Source organism: Zophobas morio, unplaced genomic scaffold (assembly GCF_036711695.1).
Source record: "Zophobas morio isolate AGI-343-1 ecotype UQ-CSIRO unplaced genomic scaffold, CSIRO_AGI_Zmor_V1 ptg000012l, whole genome shotgun sequence".
Classification (NCBI taxonomy): Eukaryota; Metazoa; Arthropoda; class Insecta; order Coleoptera; family Tenebrionidae; genus Zophobas; species Zophobas morio.
In genome coordinates this window covers 22935751-22949095 of record NW_026972117.1, presented here as the reverse complement: position 1 = coordinate 22949095, position 13345 = coordinate 22935751, and the positions used below count along the sequence as shown (strand labels likewise).

The following is a 13345-nucleotide window of genomic DNA, read 5'->3' as shown; positions in this document are numbered from 1 at the left end:
TGTTCGCCACGTGACTGGCCGACCATGTGACTGTCCGACCACGTGTTCGCCATGTGGTTGATCGACCACGTGCTCGCCATGTGACTGCCCGACGACGTGTTGGCCATGTGACTGCGCGACCACGTGATCACCATGTGACTGCGCGACCATGTGCTCGCCATGTGACTGTGCGACCATCTGCTCACCATGTGACTGGCTGACCATGTGACTGCCCGACCGCATGACCGCCATGGGACTGCACTACCGCGTGACAACCACGTGACTGCAATGCCGATTGACCGCCATGTGACAGCAGTGCCGCGTGACCACCATATGACTGGACTGCCGCGTCATAGCCAAGGGACTGTAATGCCGGGCGACCGCCATCTAACTGCATTGCCGCGTGACCCAATGGGCCTGCACTGTCAGGTGTCTGCCATGTGGCTGATGATGAAGCAGTGACAGCTTTCGATCGATACTGACCTGACCTGGCAAACGCTGCCATGCTGACATCCTGATCCTAACTGTGAGGTCAATCTGCACACAAACGCATCAGATAATTCGATTTGGGGCAGTGCGAAATTGCCAACAATCTCAACATTCTGACCGAATATGAAGACATGAAAGACACAGCATTATGGGTCCGCGTTTGCGTTCCGTGTCAACGTGCCGAGAAGGTACACAAGAGCACCGATAGGCACCTTCACAAACTCCGATACCCGATTCGCACACATTGCGTTTTTTAACGAATCTAGGTTGTGTGTAAGTGGTCATGTGAATATACACACAGCGTCCAGAAAAACTGAATGTTTGGTGCGGTATTATTGGTTACCTTGTAATTGGTCCTTTTTCCATTAATGGGAATTTAAATTCTGAGGAAGCGTATAGTGCCTAGACTTAGACAATTGTTTCCCAGTTAACAAAATCCGAAGTTACCAGCAGAAACTATTTGGTTTCAACAAGACGGTGCTCTACTCCATTTGGGGCGTCAAGTGGGACAGTACTTAAATGAAACTTTTCGTGGCAGATGGATAGGCCGAAAGGGTACTATTGAGTGGCCTGCCAAGTCACCGGATTTGACACCGCTTAACTTTTTTTTTGTGGGGCTATTCAAAGAATCGCGTTTATATCAATAGACCGATTCACACTAAAGACTTATAGGAACGAATACGTAACGAAATTGCTAGCATTCGCCCAGAAATTTTCATTAATTCACTACAAAATTTTATTCAGCTTATTTTTTACTGACAGGAAGTCAATGGAGAGCATTTTGAGCATATTTTGTAGAACACAGAAGTTTAATTTTGGTTTCGGTTGTTATTGTTATTTTGCCATTTCGGTCAGAAAGAAAGTATATCAATGAATTTAGAAAAAGCTGTATTCAAAAATGCATTAATTATATAGCAGTGCCATTTAAAAAAAATCAAGTTGACCTTGTATCTCGAAACAAGCAGAAAAAAAAATTTTTAACGAATAATTAGAGCACAGTTTCTTGTACATACCCCTAGACCTAATTTCAGTTAATTTTTTGTACAATTGGTTCCCAAAATATTTAACCGTTTCCATACTTTCTAGCGACCCTGTATATTTTGTTGTAGATTTCTCATCATTTTCTATCCGAATAGCAGTTTGAAATTATTTAATTGTTTAATTTAGGTGAAACACCTTATATATGCCATAACAGATAACTTTGTATTGTTATTTTTAGGTGGTATAGAAATAATTGTTGACAGTCAATTTGATGACGCACCGGTTCTGGTAGTATTACGACATCGGATCAGTAAGCTGTGTTTCACCAACAATATACCTATTATGCAAAATTCTTAATTTGTTTATTGTTACGACTTGACGTCATCGGTATTTTTTAGTATGCCATAAGTCACATAATTATTAAGATTTTTTAAAATAGTTAATCTATAACATATTTTTAGATTTACTTCATTATACACATCCGCACCCTGATAAAATAAACCTAAAATCTTAGCAACTGTAATTATTTATTTTTACTACATATCTTATAACTAATACTTGCGTTACTGTGACGTCCTCTCTGTAAGAAAAACTAAAGGATAGGATTGCGAGGGTATATAGTATTCGCAACGAACATTAATTTAGAAGATGACTCTCGGGGCCAAAGACTTCAAAATTTCAACTAGTATCACAAGTGCAAAATTTTTGAAAACTTAAAGTTTAAATATGTAGTTTACTACCTATTCGCAAATAACGGTCATTTAATTTTCAAGTGAACATGTTACATAAGTTACATGTTTTAAATCCTGTTGTGCCAAAACGGGATTATTCCTGTGATTAATGCATCTAATTTCAAGGTTCTTAAGGAGTTTATGAATTATTCATGTAACGAAGTTATGCATTCATAAATTTAATAGAATTCATTAATCATACCAAAGAAATCATTTTGCAAGACTATGAGTAAACGAATATTTGTGTGGCTCACAGCATTTTTCAGTCCAGCGGACAATTTTTACAATAGGATGGAATTCATTTTCATAATGGATTTTTTTTTCAACAGAATTTGATTTGATTTTTGAAGGATTTGCAAGAAAAACTTGAATAACCTTCAAAGGTTGCGTAATAGTAATTTTTGACATTTTCTATCCCAGCAAAATATCACATTTAAGAAGTGATTGAAAGTGACTTAGAGCTTAGAAAAGAATAACACTGGAACCCTACCGTCTTTACTCTTTAGATAGGTACACATGTAATTCAGTACCTTGAAAAAAGAACACACTTCCCTGTAGTGAAGAAAAAACATATTTAACGTTGTTTTTAAATGAAGAAAAGTTTGCTTATTAGGACCTCGAAATTATTAAAGATGCAACCAAGTGAAATCGATAAATTTTGATCAACGATTTAGCATGCTTAAGACAACTTTAAAACGTTTGTAAGATTTCACACTATTCGGTTTTCTAGTTTTAAGTCACATTTGCTGTGCAACATTTTAAGGTGACGTCATCACATTATTGGTGGGGATGATCAGACAAGTGTTGTAACCCGTTTTGCCATCTATATGATATTCCTAAAATACATATAAAATTTGACAGCAGTTGGTTAAGTAGCTTCGCAGATAATCTGCCAAATAAAAATTGATACAGACAGACGGGAACGACAGACATATTGTTTCGTAGTCTAGGGGCCATTAAACGTCCAGAAAACATGAAAGTAGCCATTCGGCGTATTGCAATACTTCGTTAGCTTATATTCTGGAAGTAAAAAGTGAATAAAAAGACTTAAATAAGTACTTACAAAATTTTCTGCAATTTTTTATTATATTCTGAGAAAATACTTCCATTATGTTAGTTTTAATTGCACTCTGTTAATACTTACCTGCTTATGAGGTGTTTGTAGTGGTTTTCTCTTTGTAAAGAGGCTCTATCAACAACCTTTGACATTTATACTTTTTCAAGACTTGGGTTTTACATACAACATAAAAACGTAGGCTGTGTCAATATTGGTATCACACCAAAATTTGAAAAAAGTTTGTTATGTGAAGTTTCATTCACAATTTTTTTGTAGTCAGCTTATGTAGTTTGACGAATATCTAATTATGTGTTTTTGACATTTTATAGCTTAGCTTACATAATTAGCCCAGTGGTTTTGCATATTATTTAATTAATAATGTCACAAACAGACAGATGATGGACGAACACAAGAAATCAACATTTTCATATTGTATATGTTGTGAAACATCGAGAAAACATGAAATTAGACATTCAACTTTATCCTGTTCTACAAATTTCATTAGCTTAGGAAAAAAAATGAATCGAAGATAGCAGCTTTTATGAAAAAAAAGAACCACCCTAAAGCTCTCATTCGCTGTCATCCCTACTGTGGTCCAGGGCTTGACAGAGCTTACGCAACTTAGAATTGTATTTAGAGTCACTGACGTGATTGCTTCGAGTGACGCAATTCCTTCCGCGAACAGTGACTTGCGTGGAGAGCCGCAATTCTACGAACCTCGTGCCCAAAGGATTGCACCCCCCGCTTTGCGAAGCTGCGAAGTGCGTGAATCCCATTCGGACTCTGACGCTTTTTTTTACAGCCCTCTGCGGTTCAGGAATACTAAAATTCTGTCAAAGTTAATTGCAGCTTTAGGTCATAATCGCCAAACGTTATAACTGTATAAATTGTTTAGCAAACTAAAAACATGGAATACTGTCAAACAGTGATCTATTTCATTTAAATATTCACCATATTTTCTATAATTCCCTATTAAATATCCTAATCTAATATTCTCCTCTGCAATGTTCTCCTCATGACACCTTATCACCTCGATCAAACATAATCTGAAGGAACATTAACAGTTTCACTGATAACTGCGAGTCGAACAGGTGCTTGTTTCTTGGCGTCGTCCCAGACCGGCATTGTTGACAATCCGACAACTTCATAAGCTCTGTCGGGTCCTGTCGTAACCGATAAGTCCGAATAGTACGCACTGCTTGGAGCACTGGACGTAGGAGCATCTGAGTCCGTGTAAGCCGAATTTTGGTAAGCCGTATTAGGATCTCTGTTGATGGTACTTTCAACATCTAGCTCAGCGTAAAGAGCATCGTCTACGCTGTTGTATGGGTCTTCCATATGAGTGTAATGGTTCTCTACAAAAGACATTGGAGGATTTTCTAGCTGTGATGGCGTTGCGGTCGATCTGCGGGACAACCATGACCACACCCCATTTATGTTGTTCTGGTTATAGGGAACGTTCGGGTGAACAACGATTTTGTCATCTGGGGTATTAATGGGCGGACGATTAGGACCAGGTTGGACGTTACGAGGTGTTTGTTCTTGGTCACCACCTGAAACCGTAATTATGAAAAAAAAAGAAGGGAATGAGTTGTTAATAATATACCGTTTGTGTTGTTTGGACTTTTTAATCTGAAAAAAAAGGAGATGGTTTAAGTTCTTGAGTGAGAAGTGGTATTCTTATTCAAGTTTTACCTTTTACAATGAAGAACTATTATCATTATGATTGCACCAAGAATTGCCGAAGTTAGCGAAACAATCACTAGTGTAAGGACCCATCCTATTTCACTTGATGGTTCTGAAACAAACAGGAAATAAATGAGATGAAGACGATTTTAACGTTCACTTGTAAGTATTTGTAACATGCTAGCTTAAAATTTGTCTATAAAATTTAGGGTAGGTGTTACGTAAGAAAAACGTCAGGTTTTGACAATTGGGCAAAGAATTCTTATTTAACTTCATTTTACAAGCTCTTTACGTTTCAGAGTACTTGCTCGTTAACTTGCACGCTTGTTGCCATGAAATATAATTATAGTATTTAAATTTTATGTCCTTGTGAAATGCATTATTTTCAATTAAATGTGATTTGCAGGTGTTTCTGTAAGAAGATAACAATAATACAATTGCTGTGGGAAAAGGGTTAACACAATCAAATGTAAATAAAATTTAAAAAATGTAACTAGAACAAATTCCGTAAAAAATCAGACAAAAGGCGAAATTTAGTCATCATTTTTCAGAACCAAAATGTTTATACAAACTCTATTTTCACGAAAAAAAAAAGGTAATCGCAATCGAAATGACGTAGTCAGTTATCTAGAATTCTAGAGGGAATGAAAAAATAAAGTTTAGTTAATTTGTTTTATAATCCCTGAAACAGAAGCAAGCAAAGGTCCTTATTTTATAAAAATATAAGTGAGCTTTATTTTTCTTACTTAAGTTTTCAGCTTTTTTAGAGAGAATAAATAAGACAAATTTTGGTTACCATTTCATCATGTTCTGGAAAATATATTAAAATAAACAATTCAAAGCAATTGGTTCTGTAATTATAAAGATGATATACTTATAAATTTCAAATCAAAGACACACACATTGGATACTGGTATTTTCGTATTCAATGATCTGTGAAACGACAAGAAAATATTAGGAATCTTTTTTGACCGTTTAGTGTGCTACAATACTATTTAATTAACGTTTATTCCCCCAATACTACACAAAATATTTGTCGACAAATTTTGTCAACCACGGAACCACGTTGGCATTATGTAGACTACTCTTGAGTTTTGTCTAGATAATGACGACATAGTTGGCGAAACGCGTCAACAAATATTCTGTGTATAAAATTTAAATAGTATGTAGTAAGCAATATTCACATTACCTACGTCATGAAATTGTTGGTCGGGATGATTAGACAAATTTTAGTTAGCGTTTTCCCATCTGCACGATATTTCTAATATTTGTTTCACAAAGTACAACTGTTTTAAGTATGTACATTTTGATTTTTATTTATTCACAGGAATGTTTAAAGATTATTTGAGACAACAGAGGGGTCAGGTAAGGTCAGGTCACCTGCTAAAATAAGACCAATTTTGGCAAATGACATACCCTCTAAGAAAAGAGAGGGTGGGTGGGCGGGGCTAGTACCTGCTAAGATAAGACTGATTTTGGCAAATGACCTACTCTCTAAGAAAATGAAGGGCGAGTGGACGGGGCTGGTACTCACTAAGATAAGACTGATTTTGCCAAATCACACACCCTCCAAAAAAATGAATGGTAGAGAGTATATCATGTGCCAAAATGAGTCCTTATCTTGACAACGATTGGCCCCGTCTACCCACCCTTTATTTTCTTTGAGGGTATGCCATTTGGAAATATCAGTTTTATCTTAACAAGTACTAGCACCGCCCACCCGCTTTTTATTTTCTTAGAGAGTAGGTCACTTGCCAAAATCGGTCTTATTTTGGCAAATACTTGCCCCACCGGCCCACCTTTTATTCTCTTCAAGGGTATGCTATTTGGCAAAAGCCCGCCCGTCCTTAATTTCCTTTTAGAGGGCTACTACCTGCTAAGATAAGAGTAATTTTGGCAAATGAGATACACTCTAAGAAAATAGAGGGCGGGCGGCTAGGGCTAGTATTGAAATAAAAAATAGTGTATGTACTCCTACATATTTTTTGTGTCATATATTTTTGTTCAGTTATGGAAATTTTTAGATTTTAGGCTATTTTGAGAGAGCTATTTTGTCGGGATACCTACTCAAGGATATGTTGATGATATACAGGGCTTTTATAAATGATTCTAAGTGCGTAATTCCCCATGGAATTCAAAAATCCCGCTTCGCTGAAATTATGCTTCACTATGACAGTTCTCACTTGTCATTAATGTCATTTGTAAGCACTGTCATTTAAAGTCGTCGTTTTTATTATTTTAACTATAGCCCCTAGAAATACATAGTACCGTCATCCATTGTTGTAGGAGTGGAGCAAATGCAGTTGGTAACGCAAAAAATTCCCCTAGTTTGGAACCAAATTGTGTCAGCAGAGAGTTGACAGCGCGTAAACCGTTGTTGTCACGTGGTCTTGGCGTGGTCTTTTTGTTTAAAGTCAATGAATTGTCAATTAATATAACTAATAGTTACGAAATAAGATTTTATTGATTACATTTTATATTTTATTCAAATTAAAAATCCATATTTTGTATATAAACTACAAACTTTAAATCCAACATAAAACCATTTTAAATTTCGCGGTCTGTCAAATGGTGTTAATAATTTTTGTTTTTGTTAAGTTTCCGCCAGGTTTGCTCCACGGTGACGATACTATTTCTAGGGGCTATAATTTTAACGTTTTCAAGTGTGAATTACACTAATTTTCGTTGATCCAAGCTCAAAATAACAAAACAGTCGTTTTCAAAACCCTTGCTATTTTGTTTTTGTGCCAGAAATCGAAAACTGTGAAAATGGTTTATTCTGTTAAACAAAACACTTTCATTGTTATTGTAACCGCTTATAAGCAAGAATATCTGGCTAAATATCGTGATTTAATAATTTAGGAAACATCGTTAGAGGCCCACATTAGAGATGTAATCAACAGATTTGTTCCAACTGACAGTGTCAACAAAGGAAATCTCCTGGAAGACTTTCAGTGTCTGAGGAAGTTGATAATTTGAGACAACTTGAGCAGAATCCGCCAACACCTTTGACAAGATTTCCTCAGCAGTCAGGAATTCCTATTGCAACATGAAATTGAACAATGAGTATTGACGAAAGGATTACAGAACATTTTTGAAATTAAAAAGAGAGTGAATATGTGCATTGAACAAAATAGTGAACATTTTGAACATTTACTGTGATTTTAACCGCAATCAATTTGTTTCTTTTTATTGCATTGAAATAGTTTTACTTTTTAAAAAGATATGAAGCATTTAGGCAACCAGTTATACAGATGCGTGTTATGCGTCCTTGGGCATTTAGTAAAGTCTAAAACTGAGAAGCGGCACGTTTGCATGACCTACTGTGAATAGAAACCCTGTATAAATAGCTTTCATTTTTACAAAGAGGCATTCGGACCACTTTGTGAGTCCTACACTTTTTGAAGAAATACTGCGCATACACAGTAAAGCTAAGTATTTAGGCGTTTATTTGGACTACAGCCTTTCCTGGACGATTCACTAGGCAAATCAGACCAAGAAAACTATGGCAGCACTTTGGGCGTGGTATTTAACACCCAAAGTAATGTGTTGAGGATGAAAGTCTGGGCTAAAACTTTTTTGGCCCGATTACAGCGTCATAGAAAAAAGGCGTAGTTCTGGTCAGTGAAAAAACACGACGACGAGACTGGGGCATGAAACCATTGCCCGAATGATAATGGAGACCTACTCCATCTTCAGGATGAAGGATGAAAGTAAAATTCACGTCGTTGGGGTAGATCATTCATACAAAGTTCTGGTATCTCCACGAGAAGAATGGAAGGAATACACCGAAACCATGACCCAAGGGGGCTGGATCACCTGTTATGTGATGGTTCGGCCAGCAGTAAGGCAGCAGGGTCAGGCAAATTAATCTCAATGTCTCGGTACCGTGCATTTTTGCTTTGAATGAGTGTATCACAGAATGTATTGTTACGAAATAGACTCATACGCCGTCCCGGTACGACGCCTATAGGTTTTTTAGTATGGTGACTCATCATCACCGACAGCGGCGCTCGATTAAAAAAAGCCTGGAAGCGGAAGTCGCGATGGACACTCCAGAATAACCTCGATTGCGAAGTATCTAACAACGAGTGGTGGCTGTTCAAATAGGGACCACCATCAGGAACAGGCAGTTTTAGTCCAGTCAACGAGAGAATATTAGAGTTCTACCAGTCCCTCAAAGCTCTCAAAAAAAAAAAAAAAAAATTGACACAGACGGTAGATAAACAAATCTTAACATGAAGTAACCATTCGCCGGATGATACAATACTTCCTTAGCTTATCAATTTGAGGAAGTAATTTCTTATGTATATTATCCACAGTAGTACTAAAAAAAAATGGACACCTCATCTTTGTTTAATATCACAGACTTGCGACCAAATTTATAAGTGGATTATGTCCTATACCTATTTGAAATTAAAAGGAAACAGTGCAATGTTACAAATTACAAAATCATTCATTTTAAAGTTAATTATGCTAATTAATGTTAATTGGGTGTGCTGTTTTTTTGACCGCTGCTGTATATTCTAACAAACAAAAAATTATTTTTTTTTGGTGGAGATAAATACAAAATACAATGTAGTGATGCTGATAATGTTCCTATGTTCCCAAAGTTTAACGGAAATTAGGTGAGCCATTTCTGAAATAACAGATAAAACAAAATTGTTGCCCCAAATATTTCTTTAGTTATCTTGTAATAGCGTCTCGAAAGAAATGGAAGAACTGAAGTCCAAGTGATATCGTGCTTTGGGACGCATTTTTGAATCATTATTTGTTCAAGACATTACTCTTTTTTTTAGATAACGTCATCAATTTTTTAGGAATGTATAACGGCAGATGTATGTCATGCAGTCATGACTCATGAAGCAGAGTTGTGTTTTCATCGGAAGGGAACCACAATGTGCAACGTTTCTTCACGAAAGAAGTATTATTTATTGATGGTTTTGAACTCACATAACTATCATTTGAGTAAACCGCCGGTGTTTGACAACATAACATTATTTTTGTGCTTTACAAGCTTATATGTGCATTATTATTATTAGAGTATTTATATTTTGTACAAGAAAATCTCCAGAGAAGTAATTTTTTTAAAAATAACTTGTAGCTGCTAGTACTTAAATAATACCGAGTGATTATTAATTTTATCGTTTTTTCGTCTTTATTGTATATGTAGTTCCAATATAAAAATTTTAGTTGATGGTTTATATTTTATAAAAGACAAGTCATCCTAAACATCGTTTTGTTGTTCACGTTTAGTTGGCGGCAGGTGAAGTCCATATGCAATGCATTTCTTGTGAGAGATTTCGCCATGGTGTTACCAATCTTCCAGTCGCCTTTAGTTTCTATGTACATCTTGTAGTTACAATTTTTCATATCATCTTCGTCAATGTTGTTAAAATTCATTTCCGTTTATTAAAATCTAAAATCTAGCTGTCCTCATACAGTAAAAAAATGCTATAGGCAGAAAATATGCTTTGAAATTGTCGGTAAACAAGAACTTTCGTGTTAATGAGAATTTTCCAGATGATCAGCGAAACTGTATATTTATACATGAAAAAAAAACAGCAAGAATTCTCAGCTAGTTAAGAATTTTCGAATGTGAGCGGTATCTCAAATAATCTACATATATCTACAGCATTATTTTAATTGATATGCATGTGTGGGATACCGCTGTAGTTTATAAATTCATAATTCACAGAAAAAAAATACCAACAACATTTCGAGATATGATGAATTGTAATTTTCGAAAGCAATGTATTACCTACAAAATTTTAGCAACCAAGAATAAAATTTTTAAATTGAAGAGGCTTGAACGACTTGCCACGTGAATATTCTCTATTTAGATCTTATTATAATGCTGCCTGCGATTTATAATCAATGAACAAACAATCAACCACTCACTTGTACATCTCTGAAGATCAAAATCAGTTCTAGAAACGTCAGGTAATTAGTTTTATCACAATATAACAATAATAACGGTTTTATAAGAGTAACAATTTCAAATTACAATAACCCCACAGTTATTTCTACCGTGCAGCAATTGCATTTAGCTGAAGGATATTAATTGCTCTTCTTTACGGTTGTTTGTTTTGAAACGACTGCTACATAAAATTGCAGGTTGCATGTAATACAAACCGGTTTAATTAATAATTGTCCTGTAAGTGTAAATAAAGAACGCCCAGCATGTTTTTGGGAAAAAAGCACAATCATATTTTTTTGTAATACATATAATAATAAACGTTTTATTAAGATTTCTCTCATCATTATAGACGGCTTCTTTGTTAAAAAGTCGTGCAAAGGGTAAGTATTTAAAGTACTTAAAAATGCATTAGTCAGGTATAATAGCTGTCCGGTGTGAATGTTTAAAAGATACGTTGTTGCAACATAGTGTGTGATTATTTAGGGAAGAACTTAAATAAAAGGCTCCAAATTGTTAGCCTGGAAAACACTGAGTCATTTTCAATCCGTACAAACATTACTTTGAGTAAACTGCTAAATTCTCAAAATTTGTAGATTGTTCGTAGAACTTTACAAATTGCAGCATTACTTATTATTTTTTGTTTCGCCTTTCGTGGTATTTAATTTATTCTGGTAAGGTTCTTTATTGAATGCAACAAGATTTCAGTTGTTTTTGACTCTATTTTGTAAAACATCGTTAATTTCTAAAATTTTATAAAATTCGTTTTTTTTTATTATCTACATAGTTTGGATGATTGGAAGTGAAGGTTTAGTATATTTATCTACTAATGAAAACTAGTATGATAACTAGCGGTGACTTCAAAGTTGGTGATAACAGAAAATTAACAATTAATTTAACCACTTAACACTGCAGTTGCCCGCAATTAAAAGTGAATTAAAAATTAAAACCAACACGTGCCCTAGTTACAAGCTGCTATATTTCATACACACTCCAAATATCCTTTGACCTGGTGCCATGTTCTCAAGACCACAATTATATCGACGAAATTTTAAAAATTTAAGAATTTATATCAGACTGTGGGAAAACTCATTTAGTCTTTGTTCGATGTACACTAGTTAAGGGACTCACTGTGTGTGTGTGTTTTTTTTTTTTTTTAGAATGCATATTTTACATTTCTGTTTAATATAATAATTGTATAGTCGTGGGAATACGATCTTCTGTCGCGTGGGTAGGGTTATTTGTTTGCATATCATATAATGACTCTTACTTGACAAGAATTAAATATTCTCATACACTGCGGTGATTTATACAGCGTGCCGATAAAACTAACGTCTAAGATAACTTGTTTTAAAATATTTGCTTAAAATCTGTTAAGAGTATAAAACTGTGTACTTACATATTATGTCGGAATAAATATTCATAACCTGTTTATAACTAAATATAACACAGAATAAAAATATTTCTCTGGAGTACTTTTCGAGACAAATAATTTTCTTATTATATTTATTCCAGGTTTCAAGAAATAGCTACTTGGTCGATAATTTATTATAAAGCCATTGTCAATCGACATCGTGTAGTTCCCTTTATTAGTCGAAAGAGTGTGTTCTACACGACTTATTTATTTCTACATTACTGAGTGTATTATTATATCATGATCCTCTCGGGAAGATTAACGGGCTTACTACCAGCAAACTTTAACAATAGACTTCATTTAGGCAACATATAAACCAAGCCTTTTTTTTGGTTTATTCACAAAAGAGATCATAAAAAGTGAATTTGCAGGTGAACATACAAAAATCAGATTTAATCTTATACAAAAAAAATCTCATTGTTGGGTTTAATTTTATTTTAATGACAAAAATTACCTTCTCAAAGAGCAACCATATTTAGAAATTTCAAAAGTACGTTTCAATAGACATATCATTAAGACGAACCGAATTTTTGAACAGTAATGCAGGATACAGGTGTTCACCGTAAGGTTAATCACTTCATTCTTGCGCAAAGTTAGATTATTAGGTAAAGTTTTTTCATAGATGGATCGGTAATTTCCAAATTACACACTTGAGTTTCACTTTTTATTATAAACTTAATTTGGGGAAGAGTTTGAATTATGACTTTCGAAGCTTTGAGCGTCATTTCGAAAAGAAATTCTAATTAAAAAAAAAACACATCTAGATAAGTAAAAAAAAACTTACCTAGACTAGTAGTATCCGTAGCATATAGGTTTCCATTCTGCCATGCCCACGAACATAAATCACAGGTCGTTAATCCATCGGGTGTTATCCCTTCTTCAAGAAATAATGGCCTCGGTGGAGGTGGAACAAAATTTCCAGTAAAAAGACCACTGTCGCTGGCATCTAGTGGTATCGATAAAATAGTGGTATCATCAGTAACATCTAAGAGCCAGTCTTTACTACTGAGGTTGTTGGTGTCCGCAATCAGTACTGATGATACCTGCAAATAAAAGGCTCTAGGTACAGGTTTTTAGTGCAAACTTTTGAT

General features: G+C 35.0%; 1 protein-coding gene across 1 annotated transcript in view; it reads right to left on the bottom strand.

Annotated features, from left to right (window-relative positions):
- Nucleotides 1-4150: 4150 nt before the first annotated feature.
- LOC135128434 (uncharacterized protein) overlaps nucleotides 4151-13345 on the bottom strand; it is a 30578-nt gene continuing 21383 nt past the window's right edge. The window contains exons 2-5 of the mRNA XM_064055341.1: nucleotides 13039-13297; nucleotides 4933-5035; nucleotides 4844-4869; nucleotides 4151-4790 (exon numbers count right to left, since the gene is read on the bottom strand). Of these exons, the coding sequence (XP_063911411.1) occupies nucleotides 4273-4790; nucleotides 4844-4869; nucleotides 4933-5035; nucleotides 13039-13297 (906 nt within the window). The 3' untranslated portion in view covers nucleotides 4151-4272. The remainder of the gene's footprint in view (nucleotides 4791-4843; nucleotides 4870-4932; nucleotides 5036-13038; nucleotides 13298-13345) is intronic.